Below are 21,702 nucleotides of genomic sequence, written 5' to 3'. Positions count from 1 at the left end.
CCCATTAGTGGTGTCTCTTCCTCTCCTATATAAGAGAAGAGGCTAAGCTCATTTCTCTAACAATTTCAAGAGACAATCTCATTTTCTTTTTGTTTTGGTTTTTTATATTATCGTTTTGTTTTATCTTTTTGAGTACAAACTCTGAAGTGTCTCGACATTGTCCAGTGAACGAGTCCAACAACTACTAGTAGGGCCTATGAGGCTGTTTTTATCTTGGAGACTGATTTGCAAAAATCAGGTTTGCACCATAAGGGGGGCATCTATAGTCTCGAGGAAAATGTCCATTGGCACGACTCAGGCCCACCGATTTCTTAAGTTTCTCTATGTATTTTCATATTCATGATGTTGTATTTGGTGTTTATCATCAACATGATCAACTAGATTTGTCTACGGTTGAGATAAGTACTCTACCGGGTAGAGTCTACCCCCTTTTATTTACAAGTGACCTCATGTATGTTTCGGATGTATATTTCCAATAATATGTCAAATCTCCTCATAGAAAGCAAGTATAACCACGTAAAGGGATGATGTGATCGATCTAGCTGTTCAATGGACAAACCATACCTTAGATGGATCTTTGTCCCCTCTAGTTCCTGCCCAACCCAGTTCTCCCAGTGCCTATAATAGGGGGCGCAATGACCACCTTACCCCTGTCTGAACACTTTGTCCGGGTAGGGTCCCCCCCCCCTTATTACAAGCACTGGGGGAACTGGAGGAGATATTTTCCTACCTTGGATTCTCCTAATATGTCGAATTTCATGTCCCTTCTCAATAATATGGCTGGCCATTTGGTGGCTCTTTCTCTCTCTGAATTCATCTGAGTCAAATTTATACGAGAATCGTTAGAATATCTGTTTTTTATTTTCCCATAATATCAAGGGATTCTTAGTATGAGCTTACAAATTATATACTTCCATGTAACCTAGCATACCTAGCTTAGATCGCTTACTAATTATCACAAATTCTGGGTGTGTAATAAACTTATGAATGCATCTAGGGTCAATGCTACCAGCTCTCCTATCATCATTAACTCCCACCCCCTCTTGTATAGGGTCGAAAATATCCTTTCCCATGGTAATGAAAGGGTCAAATGTCCAGAATGAGGAGATAGTTAGATCTTATCAATACAAGTCCATATAGTTTTCATTACCAAAATATATTTTTTCTCCCAGGGATTTTTGGAGTAATCATTTCTCATACTGCAAACAGTTAAATTTGAACAGATCAATGTCTCGTTTCTTTCTTTCCTCATGGGCCACTAGCCATGTAACCCAAAAAACAAACCTGTGTAAGTTGGTGGTTTTATCATAGGTGTCAAGGCATCGCCTAGGTGACTGTCTTGGCATTCAGGCACTTTAAAAACTAGTGTCGCCTAGGCACGCCATTTGATCGCCTTGTTGGTGTCACCTTGCATCCACGCCCCTTGGCACGGTGACAATTATGGTTATTATATGCTTGATTCAAATAAGTTGAAATCTTCACTGGTTGTGTTGAAGCTGGAGCTCATCAATCTACTGTATAAAAAATTGATGATAAACATTATAAAAATATGTTTGAACCCAACAATTGCATTAATCAGATGATTTATTTTCTCTAGTAAGAGCATTAGTGGGGTGATGATTCTCATCTCCCCATGAATCTGTAATCTCCTTTATCATCCATCTTTGTTATTAGTTGCTGTTGGCCTTTACATTTTGAAATCAAGAAAAAAAGAAAGAAAGATACAATCTACAATGCTTGCAGAATCTTTAACACTTGTCTGTGTCTATGGTTCCCACCCGATCATGTCCCCGACCTCATCTAGTGCTTCTTGATCTTCTTCTACAAAAACAGGATACTGTTTGGCTGTGGAAACACCTACCAACAATTCAGGACAGTTGCTGGGAATTTCTCTTTGTACATTACAAACTGCTGGGGCAGAACAAAAAAATCCACTAGTGAAGCTCATGTCTATCTTACTTGTAAGACCTATGTCTTGGGGCAAACCAAATGGACTTTTGTTGGTTTGGATCTCAGAGATCCAGCAACCTGAATTCAAGTCAACTGTAGAGCCAATGTTGAGTACTGGATTAAGTTTACCTCGGTGTAGGCCCGAACCTCCAAAATTGTAACTCACTAATCCTGTTGTTACCACTTCATCTGCTGCTTTCTCCTGATGGTGATGACATTGGTTGAAGCTTGGCATGGCAAAATCAGTTAAGGTTGGTGGCAGTGACACTAACAAACTAGGAATCAAGTTCCCAATTGAGACTGGAGTCATATGATCTACACAACTGTCCCCAGCTCCTGCAAATATGAAGTGGTAGAATTGTTATTAATAGTTGCCTTTGATTAGAATATGACAATGAAGTTTGATATGAACTTCATCTAAAGATGAAAATGGGACATGTAGGAAAAGATATCAAGGGAATGCTGTGGTTTGAATAGGATGGAATAGGGATCACTTCTATATGCAGGACAAACTATGTTCAACCTACTTTCAGATATTAGTTTGGTGTTAAAAGCTACCCTTTCGTACAGATCCAAGCGTATGTTTCCATACACTATATTGCTGCACCAAACTATGGTAGTAACGTGGTCCATGGCCTTGTAGACAAGGCCATGGATGGCTTACATGTAGTGGGTTGGAAGCTGGTTAATTAGATATCATACCCAGAGAGCAGAAAAAATAAGCAATGTTTTTACACCTAAATAGCTCACTTCGCTGCTTGCTCCTTACTGATCAGTTCTATTAACAGTCATAATAAGGAAGAGAACCTGATCTGGCTGAACTTGTTCCAGAAGCAGCAGCAACATTGTCAAGATTATCATATTGTGTGTGTAGTGTTGCCTTTGAGAGTGTGAAGCAATGGAACTTCTCCAAACTGTCATCACTAATCCCTGACTCAAGCAGTTGCTTTGGTTGATCTGAACACTGTTCCTCGACCCAAAATAGCGTGTGGTTGTCTGGATTCTGGTATCCTAGATTCTCTGCCCCAAATATTAGGGAATCTGAGGATGGATAAGGTTTCTTGCTGAGAGAAAACAGTCTGTTATCCAACTGTAAAAGCTTCTCATAGTGCTTCAGCAGGGTTCCTTGAGGGAATTGCAGGAAATGTCTCCTAATACCACAAAGAAGAGAATGATAAAACCAATGATAGCACAAATGCTGTGAAATATGATATATATGCAAAATGGTAGATATCAGGACAAGTGCATAGGGGGAGTTGATCACTCAAACCATTCCCTTGTTTCAGAATTTCTAAATAGTGTTGTTAATGGGCTATCACAGTATTGCTTGGATGGACTTAATGGATCATTGCTTAACAATTAAAAAAATAGTATTTGGATTATTCCAGGGAATTAAATTCCCTCCTATGGTTAATAAAAACATGCTAAAGAAAACAATTCAGACTTCCCTCAATGCATAAGCCTAGGTCATTATTGGCTTGTAACTGGAAGAGCCACCAAGTGATTGCTCAAACCTGAGAATGCTGGACCTGTTGACTGTCACTTCCATTAGCATTTCTTAGTTAAATACCATCCCAAGCATTCAAAGATATACATGTCACTGATACGTAGCTCCTAAACAATTTTTTTTTTAAAGTCCACAATGAAATGAGTTTGCTAATTTCAGTCACAGTAGCCCACATGCAGTTAACCTGTCAGCTATAAAGCAATTTGGGTTGAAGAAAGTTTCAGTACAGAAAATTCGGCTTAAGCTTCTGCTGATGTTGGTGCTTTTGAAACAACTTCAAAAGAGGGAAAGAAAAAGTGATTCTTCCTTTTATATGATTAAATTCAGAACCAGTGGAGTAAGGAAAAAAGAACTAATTAGTCCTGAGTTTTTTTACTACGGAATTCACCATGCCCTTGCCAAGAATGAGAGGACTTACCGGAAAGTCGATGCCTGTCCACCAGTAAAGTCCATAGTTGCTTTCCATTGAGTATGCTTTCTAGGCTGTGGATTTTTCTCCCGAAAGAAATGGGGTACCCTCATTAACTGCAAATTGAAGAGCCATCATATAGTTCCTGCTTTAAACCTCTTTGACAACTAACTGAATAAAGTTAATATAACTGTAAATTTGAATATTTTTAACTTAGAAAAGCTTTAAACCTAATGTGAAAAATGAAGTGTCTACTGTTTAGAAGGAAGTTAAGACTTGGCAACCATATTATAACTTTGTTTAATTACCTCAATTTCAAGGGTCTGGGGTATGGTAGTGCAAGATGCTTTGAGGGAGGATATATCAGACCATGGCACTTCTATTTTGCTCTTCAACCCACCTTCTAGAACTTCCCACACAAGTTTCCTCTTTGCATAGTAAAACTTCACTACCAACTCCCCTTCATATCTTGAGGTTCTCTACAATTAAATTGCATCCAATATACAACTGGTAAGAGAAGTTTTATGTTATAACGCAATAAAAATTTGAAACTGTAACTGAGAGAAGGAGGCTCATCTTAATGCCAATAGACATGCGAGTATCTGTTTATGATGACTCAAAAGAAAAGCAGTAAAATTTTATTCAGGCTCTGTCTGGTTGGACTGAAGGAAGGGAAGGGAAATGAAATTAATTAAAAAGAATATTAAATTTTTGAGTAAGAAGTTTTACTGTACTTTTCAACCAAATTCATTTGATTTCAAAAAGAAGAAATGGATTTCATTTGAGAAGTTTATTTACTGCTTTTTGTGAGATTTTTAGTTAGGCACATCATTACAAAACTTTCCATTTTCTTTTAAAAAAGAATTTTAACTCTCTTCATTTCCCTTTATTTGCAAGTTGCAACCAAATAGAGCCTCAATGAGGGTTTTTGAAAATAATCACATGTTGAGCCCTATTTTGCAAAGATGAAACCGAACTGTAGACATTGGATGCATGGAAAGTGAATTCAAATTCTATGAAATAGCAGACATGAATTTGGCAAAGAAATCCATATGATTACCGCCCATGAGCCGATTCGCAGGAGTGATGCAGAGAAATTAGAAGCTTTCAACTTCCCATTTGTGTGTTGAGCTTGGGCATCAGCTTCTGCACTCTTCTCTTTCCTGTACTCTGGGCATGGAAGGTTTGAATTGGACAGTTTGGATTCTATGAGATCCAGGAAGGATGGGGTTTTCCTCAAAGTCAATCCCAATGGACTTGAGTTCTCTGGAACACTCAGATAAACACACTGACCAAACAAAGTCGCCATCATAAGACTCCAAACCAAAATAAATCTCAACAGCAAACTCAAACACAGAGAATCTGAAGATTTATGTTGTTTCTGAATTAGATCTTTAGTGACAAAAAATATATATAAGAGAAAGCCAAAGTACAATACTATGAGCCACTTACTTGTTGAGGAGCTGGGGCCATTAATTTCAGTCGCTTGCATCTTGAAATGCTTTCTTCTTCTATCTCCAATTCAATGGGTAAGACTTTTCCACCTTCAGCACCCAAAAACACAACAGAGGAGATAGAAGAATTATCTACATCATAATCCAAGGACCCATCAATGGGAGGACTACTGTGTTCTGAAACAGATAGAGTCCTTATTTGGTCTAGCTTATAGTTTTGAGAGTCCATGGTGGAAATTGGTATCAGAAATTCCTCCTTGGGGATTATTGAACAACCCTCGACTTTGGGGAGGAAGCACTTCTGTTAGCCTTCAAAAATTATTGCTCAGTTATAGTAGTACGGTGCGAAAGATTTCCTTCTCATAATACAATCACCAAGAACGTTCTAAAGTCTAATCAGTCTCCAATAATACTCTTCGCCATAGCAGTTTCAGCATCAGAATATTTTCACGAAATTTGACTTCTTCAAATCTACAGTGAAAAATGCAAGCTGAATAAGATTTAAAGCGAACAAGGAAACCAAATTCTTGCTCAGAATCCTACTCTTTTTACTGAAAAAGAGAACCAACAAAGGCTAAAATAAATTTGATTAATAGAAAGCTTAGTCCAAACAAAACCTAACTCCCAGAAATTTCAACTCTTGCTACCTCCTTCAATAAAAGAGAATTTCTTACCATTTCAGAAGAAGTAGTTCATGGCACCGTCAATTCGATTTGGATGGAAGTCAAGAATCAAGACAGAAAAAAGCTTGGAAATCCATATGTTGCTCCAAGTTCGACATGGAATTCTCAATTTCTCATAGTTGGGTAGAGTATAAACCGAGCGTTTGAAACGAGATCGAACGACGAGCGAAAAAAAAAAATTCAAATTCCGAAAACAGAGGAGCCTGCCATTGTACCTCTGGTTTTGAAAACTAAGCGCTCTTTATATCGGAGGCAAAATGATTAACTTGACTCACTTTTCCTATAATGACAAAACAGCCCTTATTTTGGAGGGAATGGTTTGGCCCGTTCCGGTTAATGGTCATCTAATAGAACGAAATAGACGGGGCAATGCAACGGATCTTTGATCCCAGCCATCGATGGCTGTAAATCTGATCACCTTACCCCAAACGTTCAACTGGAATATTCTTGAAAAACAGTGGGCCATTGTGCAATTCTGGTAGGTGGTCTAAATCGTTCAATGCTGATCATGGTTTCAAGGATCGGGATCGGATTGACCGAATCGATCAATTCCGTCTGATCAAGAGCAGTGCGAGAATGTGTACAATCTTTGAATTCAAGAAAATGCACTAGTGTATAAGAAAAAAGAAATACACTGGTGTGTAAATTCTTGCACACACCCTCTCACATCTCTCCCATGGACCTCATGCTCTCTTTTATCAATAAATGCTCCCTATTGAATGATTCCTCACTATCCCTTTATTGATGTAAAATTGTACTCCGGCAATGTATGAAACCCTCTCCCATAAGTCTAATTTAGAAATAATAAGCATGTGAAGAGGTGTTTGAATGATCGTTCAGCCAAGAAGGCAATAAGTGACTTGTGAAAATATATTTTAGGGAAGTAGTTCTCTGTCTGGGAGTGTGGCCTACGCCAGCACTCCCATGTGTCTATCTCTCTCCTCCTCAAAACAAAGGAGCAGATGTCTTTTCACATGGGGAGGAGAGAGATAGACTCATGGGAGTGCTGGCATAGGCCACACTCCCGGATAGAGAACTTTTTCCCTATATTTTATGCTCAAATTTTAACATTGTGTAGGCACCAATAAGATGTGGTGGATTAATGGTCTCATACATACGAGGGAAGCAATGCCATTTCATGTGAGGAGAGAGAGAGTGTGTTAATGTACCTTTTCCTAACCGCTCAAAAACATTTTTTCATAGTCAAAATATAAAATAAGGAAAAGAACGTCACCCGATCGTGCGCATGCCGCCCCTGTACCTTGACACATGGGTACGCAAAATGAGCGTCACACCCCTTGAAACCCCGAAAATGACCAAAAATATGACAATCATTTCACGCACTCATGTGTCAGGGAGCATGTCTGGTGCTACCGAATGACATTCTTTCTCCCTAAAAATTATAAATATTCAATGGTGGAAACTACACAAAGCTAATGCAATATGGGTCATATGATTGAATTGTACTAAAATGACATGTGAACAATTATGAGGGCGATGTTACAACTGCCCATGTTGCTTGCCTTGGTTGAAAAGCCATTTTGTTCATAAAGGGCTTTTGTATATGGCAAAAGTCTAAGGTCAAATCTTGACTAAAAGTCAAAAAATAAGAATCACAAGAAGCTCAAGTCTAATACAAGGTGTATAAGACCCACAATAAAGCCAACGAATATTAATGTATATTTAATTTGGGAAGTATTCCTATGTATTTATCTCTCTCCTCCTTAAAACAAGGGGACATAGGAGTCTTTTAATTTAGGGAGGAGAGAGATAAACTCATGGGAGCGCTGACGTAGACCACACTCTTGGAGAAAGTTCTTTTTCCCATTTAATTTTGTCATTCCCACACCTACTTCTCCTTCACTCTATGCTTTTGGATGTTTTAAGGTTTTTTTGTTTTGGTTGAATTACGTGCTTAGGTTGAATAATAACTTATGAGAGAGACGTAGAGATTAACATACTCTTTGTGAAGGGAGAAATATTACTTCCATGTAGGCTATGTTTTGTTACAAGGGAAATTAAAGGGAAGGAAACGAAAACTTTTAAAATCTAAAAGACAATTTTTGTAAGCATTAGTCAATGTGATTGTATAAACAAATTTTTTTTTTTATCATATTCATTAATGATGCATTTTACATGTAATTTTTATTTTACTTTTCAAACAAAAGGGTTTTTTTTTTTTTTTTGGATGAGAATGTAATCACGTAAACTACACACCAATCCCAAAAGGTTAATCAAATATGGATACAAAGTAAAGTGAAATTTAATAACCAAATATGGAATGATTTGGAGTTAGTGGTATGGTCACATGGGGTAATGATTACAAAAGTTTCCTTTTTAGATGCAAAAATTTCCCTCATTTGCCCTTTAATTTCCTCTCAAAACAAAATGAGTTGGGAAAATCTTTTGCATAGGGGTGCCAATGGGCCGAGTTGGCCCGGATTTGCTCTAAATCGCAGCCCAACCTTAGGAGCCTTAACCTAAAACCAAGCCCAGCCTGACCCTAGAAGGGTTTTCTAAGCTCGTCCAACCCTGATCAGCCCTGATTGACCATGAATATCTTGGTCCATTGAGTTGTGCAACTAGCAAAGCTCAATCAAACACAGTTAACAAAGCATAAGTAATAAAATAAGTATAATTCTTTCACAAAGAGATTGTTTCCATATTCAAACACATGACCATTGCACCAAAGCTAGCTCTCTCTAGATATTATATAATACAGGGTCGAGGCCTCAACCCAGGCCTGACTTTGCTAGGGCCAGGAAAACACTAAACCCAACCCGGCCCTATATTAAACACAGGCTTGGCCTGGCCTGGCCTTGTCTGGGCTCAGGGCGGGTTCGGGCTAGCCAAGTTTTTGACACCCCTGTTTCTGAAGCTTTGGAAAATTACACATTTTAATTTTATATTTTCAAAGTCCACGTGTAAGAGTGCAGATGCCCAGTGTTTGGCTTATGAAACCCCATAGGAAGACAACTGTTGGTGGAGTTTGTTGTCCACTTGTACCCTTGTCAGTAGGTAGCATGGATCGTGGGAGCCTGGGAGGTCATGAGATTAACTTTCTTATTTCACCGAGTAAGGGGTTAGGGTTGATGAGTTGAACCGGGGTTAAGAAATTAATTCGACCGGTTAATCCGCAGCTCTCAGACACTGTAACATAGAAAGGATCTTGACAAGGGCATCTTGGTCACTTTCTTTAAAGAGTAAGACTATTTGCCTATGACGAGGGGAGGCTTGCGTATAGGAAGTTAGGAACCAATAACAGTTGACTTGAGAATATCAATAGTAGTTTTCAGTTTCATCAATGGGTCCACCAAAAGACAAAACAAGGAACTGATCTGACGGTGGAGAATATTAGGTCGGTGGACAACTTTCGGTCAAATGATCCACCGTGCTATCCAAGTGGGTTTACCAAAAAAAAAAAAGTGCTATCCAAGTGGGAGATGCCTATGATTGGACATTGTTGATTTGATTCATTCTGGTTTTATAAAAGTGTCGGTATAGATTTGACTTAGGATATTAGAATCAAAGTATCTCAAAAAAAGCTATGGTGGAGCATGAAACACATTATCATTCGCTCCCTCTTTTTAGTTTTTTAGCCCCGTCCTACCATTATTAATCAACTAATTCAACTCTCTTATAACCCTTCCAACTAACAACAAAACAAATCACCTAAAAAAATATATAATAACAAATCACTTAATTAAATTATAACAATAACAACAAAACAAACAACCCCCCTCCCACCCTCAAAAATGGGTAAAAAATGTTAATATTCAAACGGGTAGTTTCACTAAAATACAAACAAAAATATATGATATGGAAGAGACAAAATAATGTAATACGGAGGACAGTTGCTAATGTAGTTGGATTGAGGTTAATGCAGTGGAGCGTAGCTCCGAGGAGGTTTTGAACTTGAAAGCTCCTGTTTCTCATTTAGTCAAGGATCACCGTCCAACTACCTTCCAAAAAAATATATGTAATACGGAGGATTTCAAACGTGTATCACATGCAACTTGCTCTGAATGTCCCTCTCAATGGTTAATTACATACAAAATTATGATAGTGCACATTTTGGTCATTAATATTACAATCATTTCTCTAAAGGCCAAAAACTTCTTAGAAACAATCCAAATATCTACCATGTGGTAGAATAGGCCTAAATTATGCGGATGGATAGATCTCAAGGTCCTTTATCTATATGTCACGTTTCAATACAAATAGAATTTGTCAAGTGCCAAAGTAAGACTTTAAAGGTTTAGAGACTACAAGAGAGGTACGTGGATGATTGAAAAATAAAGGATGCATGAACATACAAGAGTGGATATTTGATTGAAGAGGGATGGTTCCCCATGCCACCATTATGGAGAGGAATCTTCACACCACATCAGTGACAATGCAAAGAATGGTATCATTTACTTGAGGCTCACATGGGTCAAACAAGAAAGAGTATGTCACTATGAGCTCTACATCTCATTATGTGAGAATGCGCACATTGGAATATGCACTCTGGCATTATGCGCTTCCTTTTCCTTTAATTGAAGTTGAAATTCAAATTTAATATGTGATTAAATCATAAGATATACAACTTATTTAGTGATCAATTGATGAAAATCACTTGGCCACGTGGTTAAAAAACGGTGGACTATCCTGGTAAGCTTTTCACAATGGACCATCCTATAAACTTTTGCCTTTTAAGAGAAAACAAAAGAAAAATGGATAGACTGAGAGGGACCTCCATGGATCCAACCCTCCAACTCAGTCGCGTATCTTTCAGGTCTCATTGTCTCACCTCTTTTTAATAATCAACTTCACATTTTCCTTCCCAAGATTCCCAACTCGATCGTTATAAGCCTATAAAGGTTTTACAATTGGAAAATCTGATTTAATCTAAGTTTATGGGGTCTACCTAATCATAAAGAAGAGTTTAGGATAGGATCTCACTCTCAAAGACTAGTTTTTAAATGAGATACTCAATTTAATGAACTTTGGATGAACTGATCCAATCTAAGTACTGTTTAATAGGCTCCTAACAAAGTTTAGATGCCTAAACCTAATACTTTAGTTATTAATGAATACTTTTTTTTGTTACTAACGAGGGTATCTAGGCCTTTGGCCTAACTATTCCCCTGGGTCCATGTGAGTCCCCTGGGTCCATGTGAACCCATAGTCACAAGACCAGGTCATTCAAGGATTTAAGTGGAAAACCAATCAAATCCAAGGTGAGTGGCCCAAGCAGGTAAAAGGAGTCGAACATAGGTTGCCTATCAATTTAGACCTGCGCCGCATCCCTATCTGGTTATTAATGAATACTTAACCAGGTAGATATGCTAAATTCTTTGGTTACTGTATCTTCTCCTTTTGAGGTCAAGGTATCCAAGAAAATTATAGTTTTAAAATTTGGGCTTTCCCCTCACACATCTAAAAAGCTTCTTAGATTTAAGTTTTAGATCATTGAGATATATTCTCCACTAACTCATTAAAATTTGATTCTAACAAACCTTTTGTAGAAGTGCTATAACATATTGCTTTTGCAAATGCTAGGGATAATAGAGATTAAAGAGTGGTGTTTAAGCATTTAACCCGTGAGTGACGTTGTGGCGATGACTTAAGCATCTACTTGTACATAACTACCTACAAAAGTAAGGAATAATGATGCTAATGTTGTTAATGCTAATCCCACATGTAAATCACGCTTAGTTGTTATAACATAAATATTGAGTTCCTTATATTAGATACCTTTTACAGGTTAAATTAACTAATGAAATTATCATAAAGCCAAGTCCCTAGAGGCCTAGAGTCTTAGATTCATACACAATGTACATGTAATATAGTTATGAGAAAAATTTTCCCACAACGCCAGAGTGGAAAACCCTTCACCGTCTCTCTTCCCCTGACAACGCTTGACACTCTCCTATTACAAATGTAACTCCCATTCACAAAAAACCAAGGACTCATCTCACTCATGTACCTTTTGGATAACTACTCCCATCAAGGTGGTCATCCTAATGGATTATGGAACCATCTTCTCACTCCTTGTGAGATGTGGCAAAATAGACCACATCAACCTACAATACTGACTTTTCAGAGAAAGAATATATACAAGACAAACTCTATAAAGACGTTTGAGAAACCAATCAATGGTCCCTTGCTCAGGTGGCTCGCGGCATCACCTAGCAAAAAGGTTGGTCCCAGGTTTGAGTTCTATGGCATGCACCGATAAGAAGTTTGCTCAGGTCACACTCCCATGCAACGATGCATACTAGATCCTTAAAACCAGCGAAGGCAATGTGGATGCTATTGCAAGCACAACGTTCAATGCGAGGAGTAAATTGTTCCCTTCTGGATGGATCCTCCCCCGTTCGTTCCCCTTTCTAGTTGTAGCCCAAGTGTCACTATCTTCTCTCCCCTTCTAGTTGAGGGAAAATGTATACACCCTTCACAAACTCTCCAATCTCTCTCCTCATTTAATGATGTGAGTTTCTTATACAAATCGACACTCTTCGAAACTCCTCTCACCTTCAAAGCGTCTATGATACCAATATAAGAGGACAATGTGTCAATCCCTCACCCTTAAAACTAAAAACGAAGCCATTTAGAGACATATGATACTATAGAAAATTGTCGGTCAATGTTGTTTTGTTTAAGGATTTTGGCTTTCACTTCTGTATGTTGTCACAAAATAATATTAATACAATTAGACTTTGTCTTAATAATCTGACTTATCTGAAGGAATATGCTAAGAACAGTACTCAATTTAAATAAGCATTACCAAAATCCACGGCTAGTGTCCTACTGTACGTTACAGTTGGACCCACACTATAAGCAAGATCCTGGCCGTGCATTACATTACACACTCCTTCAATTAAGACACGTGCCCCTAAAAACTCCTCTAATCTGAAAGTGTAAGGCACTCTTTGCTAGATTTATTATTACTAATAGAGTATTAAAATCATAAGTAGGTAGGCTTCAATCATATAATTGGTTGTCACCTAGCCACCTAATACGCTTGGGCTTTGTCAATATTCTGACCCCACCCTTCTATCTATTTCAAACTAAACTGCGACCCTACTTGAAAATAAAGACACCTAAAACATTAATCGAACAATATGTCTAATCAAATGCAAGTGGGCTTTGAAAAATAATTAACAGTTCACTCCAAAATCCCTTAATTGAAGAAGTAAAGACAAAACATATGAGATTTTTTTTTGGGTTAAAAGGGAGCTTATATTAATAGGAGTTTAATAGAGAAATTACAATCTAAAATATTTCTTTACATTGGCATCATTCCGAATTAATTTGGAAAGTGCCAATGAAATTATGGAAGGCCTTCTAAACAAAAATGAAATTCTTGAGAAGTATATGTAAATCTAGTCAGGAAGTCAACAACACAACTGTTGATCTCCCTTACATGATGAATGAAGATGTAACTACGGAAAGAGTTATGCAGATCACGAATCTCCTCAATCAACCACAAAACATCCCATGGGATCTGGTAGCGCCCCACAATCATTTGAATTGCCATCTGAGAATCTGAATGAACCTGAATTTGAGGTAGGTCTAAAAATCTAGTCCTAAATAATCCACACTTAATCGCATGCAGCTCAACACTAACAACATTGATCTCCTTCAAACCACCCGCAAGAACAAAGGGAGGCTTGCCCAAATGATCTCTACCAATCGCCCCAAAGCATATGAGATTAATTATCCCGTTAATCATATGTTGCTTTTAAGGCTCCCAAGTGTAGCATAGGTTTAGTTTTAGCAAGCCTTGTTGAATATGTTTTAAGGGTGTTAATCATTTTGGTTCTGGTTAATTGGTTTGGTTTCAATTCGGTTCAAAGTATGAGAAGGTAGAAATCTGAGTCTAATCGTTCATTAAACGCTTCCAACATCCCCCAATCGAAACCAATTAATAAATGATTCCGATTAAATGGTTTTGAAACGATTATGATTAAACTTTTTTATCGGTTTCATTTGTTTTGACAAATCGAGTTATTGGTCTGAGTAAAGGGTTCTAGACCAATTGAGAACGAACCTATTTTTAAGTCTTAATACAAAAACTGATGCTATTGGGCTTGAACCATTTCATCTAGGCCCAGATCGTAAAGAAATAAAAAACAATTTAACATTTCATCCTAGATTTAAGTTCTACATCATTGAGATATATTCTCCACTAACTCATTAAAATTTGATTCTAACAAACCTTTTTGTAGAAGTGCTATTATTGCTTTTGCAAATGTTAGGGATAATAGAGATTAAAGAGTGGTGTTTAAGCGTTTAACATGTGAGTGACGTTGTGGCAATGACTTAAGCATCTACTTGTACATAACTACCTACATAAGTAAGGAATAATGATGCTAATGTTGTTAATGCTAATCTCACATGTAAATTATGCTTAGTTGTTATAACATAAATTTTAGGCTCCTTATATTAGATACCATTTACAGGTTAAATTAACTAATGAAATAATCACAAAGCCAAGTCCCTAGAGGCCTATAGTCTTAGATCCGTACACAATGTACATGTAATATAGTTATGGGAAAAGTTTTCCCATGACGCTAGAGTGGAAAATCCTATCACGGTCCCTCTACCCCTGAGAACGCTTGACGCTCTCATATTACAAATGCAACTCCCATTCACCCAAAACTAGGGACCCATCTCACTTTAGTACCTTTTGGATAACTTTTCCTATCAAGGTGGTTATCCTAACAGATTATGTAATCACGTCTCCACTCCTTTGATGATGTGGCAAAATAAGCCACATCAACTTACAATAGTGACTTTTCAGAGAAACAATATATACAAGACAAACTCTATAAAGACGTTTGAGAAGCCAACCAATGGTCCCTTGCTCAGGTGGCTCGCGACATCACCTAGCAAAAGGTTGGTCCTGGGTTTGAGTTCTATGGCACGAACCAATAAGAAGTTTGCTCAGATCACACTCCCATGCAGCGATGCATACTAGATCCTTAAAACCAGCGAAGGCAACGTGGATGCTATTGCAAGCACAAGTTGTTCCCCTCTGGATGGATCTTCCCTCGTTCGTTCCCCTTGCTAGTTGTAGCTTAGTTTCACTATCTTCTCTCCCCTTCTAGTTGAGGGAAAATGTATACACCCCTCACAAACTCTTCATTCTCTCTTCTCATTTAATGATGTGAGTTTTTTATACAAATCGACTCTTCGATACTCCTCTCACTTCCTCTCACTTTCTAAGTGGTTATGATACCAATATAAGGGGACAATGTCTCAATCCCTCACCCTAAAAAATAAATACGAAGACATTTGGTGACATAAGATACTACAGAGAATTGTCAGTCATTGTTGTTTTGTTTAAGGATTTGGGCTTTCACTTCTGTATGTTGTCACAAAATAATATTAATACAATTAGACTTTGTCTTAATAATCTGACTTATCTGAAGGAACATGTTAAGAACACTCAATTTAAATCTTTACCCGGAAAAAAAAAAACACTCAATTTAGATGATTATCACCAAATCTACGGCTAGTATCCTACTGTTACAGTTGGACCCACACTATAAGCAAGATCCTGGCCATGCATTACACAACACACTCCCTTCAATTAAGACACGTGCCCCTAAAAACTCCTCTAATCTGAAGTGTAAGGCACTCTTTGCTAGATTTATTATTACTAATAGAGTATTAAAATCATAAGTAGGTAGGCTTCAATCATATAATTGGTTGTCCACTACCCACCTAATACGTTTGGGCTTTGTCAATATTCTGACCCTTTTATTTATTTGAAACTAAACTGTGACCCTACTTGAAAATAAAGACACCTAAAACATTAATCCAACAATATGTCTAATCAAATGCAAGTGGGCTTTGAAAAATAATTAACAGTTCACTCCAAAATCCCTTAATTGAATAAGTAGCGACAAAGCATATGAGAATTTTTTTTAAGGGGGGGGGGGGGGGGTTGTGGTTAAAAGGGAATTTATATTAATAGGAATTTAATAGAGAAATTACAATCTAAAATATTTCTTTACATTGGCATCATTCTAAATTAATTCAGAAAGTGCCAATGGAACTATGGAAGGCCCTCTAAACAAAAATAAAATTTACAGTTGTTGATCTCCCTTACCTGATGAAAGAAGGTGCAACTACGGAAAGAGTCACGCAGGTCACGGATCTCCTCAACCAACCACAAAACATCCCATGGGATCTAGTAGCACCCCACAATCATTTGAATTGCCACCTGAGAATCTGAATGAACTTGAATTTGAGGTAGATCCAGTAATCTAGCCCTCAGTAACCACACTTAATCGCATGTAGCTCAACACTAACAACATTGATCTCCTTCAAACTGCCTGCAAGAACAAAGGCAGGTTTGCCCAAATGATCTCTACCAATGGCCCCAAGAATTTAGCTCGTGTCCAGGGAGCCCAGCATGCCCAGGATGCTGCCAACCGTTGGGCTGTACCGCACACATCCCTAGGCATGCGTTGAGATGTGTGCGGCACAGCTCGATCCCTGGATGCCCCCTGGCCGTTGGGCTCCCTGGAGACGATCCTGATCCTGGCCCCAAAGCATATGAGATTAATTATCTTGTTAATCAAATGTTGCTTTTAAGGCTCCCAAATAGCTTCTCCAAAAAAATCAATTGGTATTGTTGGGTTGGGCTCTTCTAAGCTAGAGAAAGTGTAGCACAGGTTTAGTTTTAGCAAGCCTTGCTGAATATGTTTTTAAGGGTGTTAATCGATTTGGTTCAGGTTAATTGGTTTGGTTTCAGTTCGGTTCAAAGTATGAAGAGTTAGAAATCTGAGTCGAATCGTTCATTAAACGGTTCTAATATCTCAATCGAAACCAATTAATAAATAATTCTGATTAAATGGTTTTGAAACGATTATGATTAAACTTTTTTATCGGTTTCATTTGTTTTGCCAATTCGAGTTAGTGGTTTCAAGTATTCGATGACTATTGATTTAATATTGGTTTGAGTTAACAGTTCTAGACCAATTGAGAACGAACCTATTTTTAAGGCTCAATACAAAAACTGATGCTACTGGGCTTGAACCATTTCATCTAGGCCCAGATCGTAAAGAAATAAAAAACAATTTAACTTTATTGGGTAAAATGTAGCAGCAACTCGGCGCTGAGAAGTTTTAAGCAGCCTCCGCTTCTTATGCATCCTACAAGAGTGAGAGGCATGGAGTAAACCTGAAGTGTGAATCCTCTACCTTTCCAGAGAAAATTGCCTCAGCTGTGACACTGTCAATAGGCAACACTTTGTGTTTGGCTGCGAGAATAGCCTTAGGTACCCGGGCATTGAATAATTATCACTTCCAATTCGTGAGCACCTCCAATTCCTCAAATTCTTTTAATAGGAGGAGTGGACCCCACCTTAGGCAGTGTTTTCGGGCAGGGGGTAGGGTGGTCATTTCCACCCTCATGTGAGGAATTGGAGGAATTGGAGGGGACAGCGAATGGGAGGGGATAATGATTCGCCTGGCATTCTAGTAGTTGGATGGTAGCTGGGCCAAATGGAGCCTGCGAGCCTGCCCTACGAGCAATGAGTTTCTTAAGATCTGTTTGTCAATCACCAAAATGCAGCAAAATTTACTTTGATGGTTGGGTATCAAGGGGAACTTCATGCAATCCAACATCCCCTTCTATTTGTTATAGCAGGATTGAGTTTGATGTCTAAGTTGCAGGCATCTTGCATAGAAGAGACATTTATAATTGTGTTGCCTATTACTCTTACAAACCAATCCATAATCTCCCTGCTCTAGCACTCCACTTGGCTAATATACATTTTATTAAAGATTCTTCACCACCACATATATCACAAGATAAAGGTAGCTTCATCTCCATGAAGGCTAGAAGGAAATTCTTTCTTTCAAAGAAGCCAATAACCAGAGTTTCCATCAAGTCAATTCAAGTAATTGCAATTTCCATGCCATGTTTAAAAGAAGCTAAACAGTCAAATTATCCATGAAAAGGAGTCCACATATCCACATAAAACTTAAGAGATTTCGGTAGCTTTTGCTTCCACGCATTGAGATCGGGTAATTCACCAGTTAGAGCAATGGAGCTGTCTTCCTTCCGATTTCCAAGGTTCAAAACAAACAGTTGGCCTGGGAAGACTTGGTGCATTGCTTTTAGAGACTCTTCCATAACCAATTTCCCATCCCTGAGTTGATCCTCGGCCTCCACACAACTCCCACCAACGTTCACCATAATCCTTCCCCCTTTCCTCAAACTACTCTTCAGTTTCTCCCATGTACTCGGTTCCTGAAGCTCTGGCACCAGACAACCCTTACTGAACAAATCGACCAAAATGCCAGAGAACCCATCTCTGTGACTGGCTTTTAATGCATCTCCGACATAGATGAAGAGCTTATCTGGGTTCTGTTTCTCGAGCTTGGAGAGCCCGAAATACTCTCTGGCCACTGAAATTACAGAAGGGTCAAGCTCCCAGCCGTGAATCTCCACTTGCTGGTACAGCTCCAAGATCAAACGGGCGGCAGAGCCTGCACCAAAACCTAGTATCCCCAAAGGCCCCGAAGGCAGAATTGGTGGGAATGTAGCGAAGACGTCGAAGTAAGTGTTTGTGAAACACTTGTAGAGGAAGGATACGCTGTGTATATTTCCTGGACTGTCGAGTAAGAGGAGCCTGGACCCTGCAAATGGATGGTCGACCTTCCTAGAAACTTCAAGCACTCTGATGTAGTTGTATCTGGATTTGAACTTCACCAGAACCTTGCAGAGATCGACGGGGATGCCTTCGTCTTGTGTCGCATTGTTCTGAGTGTTGGAGAGATGATGTTTCTGTTGCGCTCTCGCAGTAGATACCCACAAACTCAATCTCCTTGGATTTGGAGGGGTTCTGTTTTTGCGAGACACTCGGAGGCTTGGAGGGTTGAGGGGGAGAGAAAGGCGGGGATTTTGAAATCCTCCATGTGAGCCCAACGGTTGTATTTGGTGGGAATTGAAGCTGAAACCATGAGAAACTGATTTCATTGGCGAGCGACTAGAATCTACTTTCTCTTCCAACAAGGCAGCGAGCTCGCAACTATACGTCGCAGTTGAGTTCCAGCTTCAAGCCTCCAAAAGGTTTAAAGGATGGATAGGTTTTAAAAAGTGGAATCGGAGACGGAATCGGCCTTCGAGAACCCTAGAATCGAAACCACAGATCCAAAAACATGAAATTTGGTTTCGAGTATGAATCGACCGTGTTGGATCAGTCAAAATCGGGATCAGAAACTGCCGATACCGATACGAATCGGCCCATTCCATGATCCGATTCCCGATTTTTAAAACCATGTGATGGAAAGAAAGCCAAGAATAATCCGCTCTGTAGACTGCGACCACACAGACGAAAAAAAGGAGCACGGCTGAAATTATAATGCTACTCCGTAAGAACATATGCTCATCCAACAACCGAGATTGATTGTATGATTCTGATTGAAAGGTTCGAAATAAGCTGCCCTTTCTGATTAAAAGATGCAGATCTGACCATTTCCAAAGAAGCCTCACTCTCCAGTGATCTTCTTCTCTGGCTATTGAGTCTTTTTCATCCTCTGCGGGAGAGAGAGAGAGATATCCAACGAAACGAGTTAAACATATCTCATTTCGCTCGCCGGATTGAGATGGACAACGACACGAAATCTACAACCGCCAAGCGATATATCCGAAATCTTGCAGTTCAGATTTCCTGCCGGAAAGTCGGAAGTCCTTGGTCTTCTTGGTTGAATTCCCTTTTGTTATGTTCTGTGCAAAGACACTGATGGAAATTCAATAATCGAGCCAACAATGAGACTCTTCTTGTCAAAGTTGTCAAACTATCTGATCCTCAAAGGTTGAAGCAACTGGAACACCGAAGAACACGCAGAGAGGAAGAAAGGAACGAATTAAATAAGAGGAAAACAAAGAAGAAGAGGTTTCTTTCCTCTCCCTACCTTCTTTGCCTTTGTGCTGTTGTAGAGAAATTATAGAGAAAGAAGATAGGATTGTGTCATTTTATATACTTTATAATTTTCCTCCTTTAGAATGTTTTATATAACTCACTTTTCTTATTTATGTTTCTCTATTCTGTTCAGAATCTTGATTACTGTTTCATGTGATGTAAAATCTCTCTCTCTCTCAAAATTTTGTGAATTTACCGAAGGACGGTTTTGGTGTTCTTGATCAATTGTCTCAAAGACTGAGTCTGAGAATCAGTTCTATCGGCTAGGTATATCCTTAGAACTGAATCAAGCATTTGATCTTGGGTAATGCAAACACTTAACGAATTTACATACTAAAATAGGATATGTTCTTATTGACAATGAAATAAGAACTCTTCACATTTACATGACTTTGTACAAAAAAGAAAAATCTATGTTACTCAAACTGCACAACTTCACGCCACACTCAAGCTTCTTTACTGATATTTTAACAACGCAAGGCAATATACAAATTATACCAGCCACACTCAAAGCTTGTGTACTGATATCTTAACATCACAATACAGTATACAAGTCAAACCACATAAACTCTCTCCAATCGGAAAGCCTGTCCCAACTCTTCTTGAACTGTCACCTAGCTGCTCACTCTCTTATTTCGGTAATGGTGGCTTCGGCAGGGGGTACGTTACAAGCGATTGCCTTCTTTAGTTTTGCAATTGAATGCATGACCTTGGAACCTACACCGGATAGTATATTGTGAGATTTCTTGTGGGCTGGCTTAACATCTGCATGTCTTGGGGCTTCCAGCATGACCGGCAGATCGAAGCCTGAGTGCATCTTTTTGTGATCATTTTCTTCTTCTTCATGCCCCTCATGTATCTCTTCTTCCATTATTTTTTCCTTTAACCCTTGAATGGTTTGCTGCTCTTTATTTTGCAGCTCTTCATTGTTGGCAGGTGGTGTTGGGTCTGTGTTGCCAGCAACCATATGCGAGGTTTCCTTTGTGGATATTAGAAGATCTCTTAATGAAACCTCATCTACGTCCAACAGTTCTTCAGCCACATCACTCGTTATGCTATCGGTGTCGCTGGAAACCACATGCGAGGTTTCCTTTGTGGATATTGGAAGATCCCTTAATGAAACCTCATCTATGTCCAACAATTCTTGAGCCATATCATTCATTAAACTATCTTCCCCATAATCTACTGCTTTCTCTTTTGATTCAGTTCCTAGTGCTTCTCCATGTCTCTGATCTTCATCTTCCCATATTGATTTCCTGATTGAATGTTGTAGCACTGATGGAATATCTGTCTGTCCAGTTGATATCTTTTTCTGTGTACTCTCCTCAGTTGTTGCATGCGGTGCCTTTTCAAGCTTCTCAGTGTTTTGAGAGATTTCAGTGACTTCTGGGAGCATCACACTGTCTGCTTTCTGGGATAACTCTTTGTTTGGAGCATCAGATAAAAGGGAAAGCTTCTCATTTAAGCTGTCAGAATTCTCTAAGTTTGTGCCTTCTGTTTTTTCATTTTCATGGATTTGTACTTCATGCATCAAACTCGTCTTTACTTGGCTCTGCTTGTCAAACACCAAGTTACCAGTAGTATCAGGCACTTCAGGGCTGTCTCTGAAGCTACTATCTGCAATGGCCTGTTCAATGGATAAGAAAATCGCCCTTTGTTGCTGTTCTGGAATGGGAGTTTCTCCTGCCCCATGTGTTATATTTTTATCAGTGTCATTCATCTTCTCAGCTTTCTTCTTCAAAATTTCTTGCGCCGGAACCTGCAAAATT

At 38.8% G+C, this 21,702-nt stretch overlaps 3 protein-coding genes across 4 annotated transcripts in view; all 3 read right to left on the bottom strand.

Annotated features, from left to right (window-relative positions):
• Positions 1-19,075, bottom strand: part of LOC122656831 — a 31,063-nt gene extending 11,988 nt beyond the window's left edge. The window contains exon 1 of the mRNA XM_043851493.1: positions 17,930-19,075. Coding sequence (XP_043707428.1) covers positions 17,953-18,987 — 1,035 coding nt within the window. The 5' untranslated portion in view covers positions 18,988-19,075 and the 3' untranslated portion in view covers positions 17,930-17,952. The remainder of the gene's footprint in view (positions 1-17,929) is intronic.
• Positions 1,579-5,723, bottom strand: LOC122656828. 2 transcript variants are annotated; one of them, XM_043851489.1, is made up of 6 exons: positions 5,319-5,723; positions 4,927-5,154; positions 4,175-4,345; positions 3,876-3,982; positions 2,758-3,101; positions 1,579-2,286 (listed from the first exon to the last, which is right to left on the bottom strand). In XM_043851489.1, the coding sequence occupies exons 1-6, from the start codon at positions 5,547-5,549 to the stop codon at positions 1,766-1,768; spliced, it is 1,602 nt and encodes a 533-aa protein (XP_043707424.1). In that variant the 5' UTR covers positions 5,550-5,723; the 3' UTR covers positions 1,579-1,765. The 2 variants fall into 2 exon arrangements, with proteins under 2 accessions (XP_043707424.1, XP_043707425.1); XM_043851490.1 differs by having other exon boundaries at positions 1,579-2,283.
• Positions 19,076-20,240: 1,165 nt separating the features above from the next.
• Positions 20,241-21,702, bottom strand: part of LOC122654085 (ankyrin-2-like) — a 64,484-nt gene continuing 63,022 nt past the window's right edge. Inside the window, exon 26 of the mRNA XM_043848060.1 lies at positions 20,241-21,692. Coding sequence (XP_043703995.1) covers positions 20,556-21,692 — 1,137 coding nt within the window. The 3' untranslated portion in view covers positions 20,241-20,555. The remainder of the gene's footprint in view (positions 21,693-21,702) is intronic.

Source organism: Telopea speciosissima, chromosome 3 (assembly GCF_018873765.1).
Source record: "Telopea speciosissima isolate NSW1024214 ecotype Mountain lineage chromosome 3, Tspe_v1, whole genome shotgun sequence".
NCBI classification, from domain to species: Eukaryota; Viridiplantae; Streptophyta; class Magnoliopsida; order Proteales; family Proteaceae; genus Telopea; species Telopea speciosissima.
This window is presented reverse-complemented; position numbering and strand designations above follow the sequence as displayed.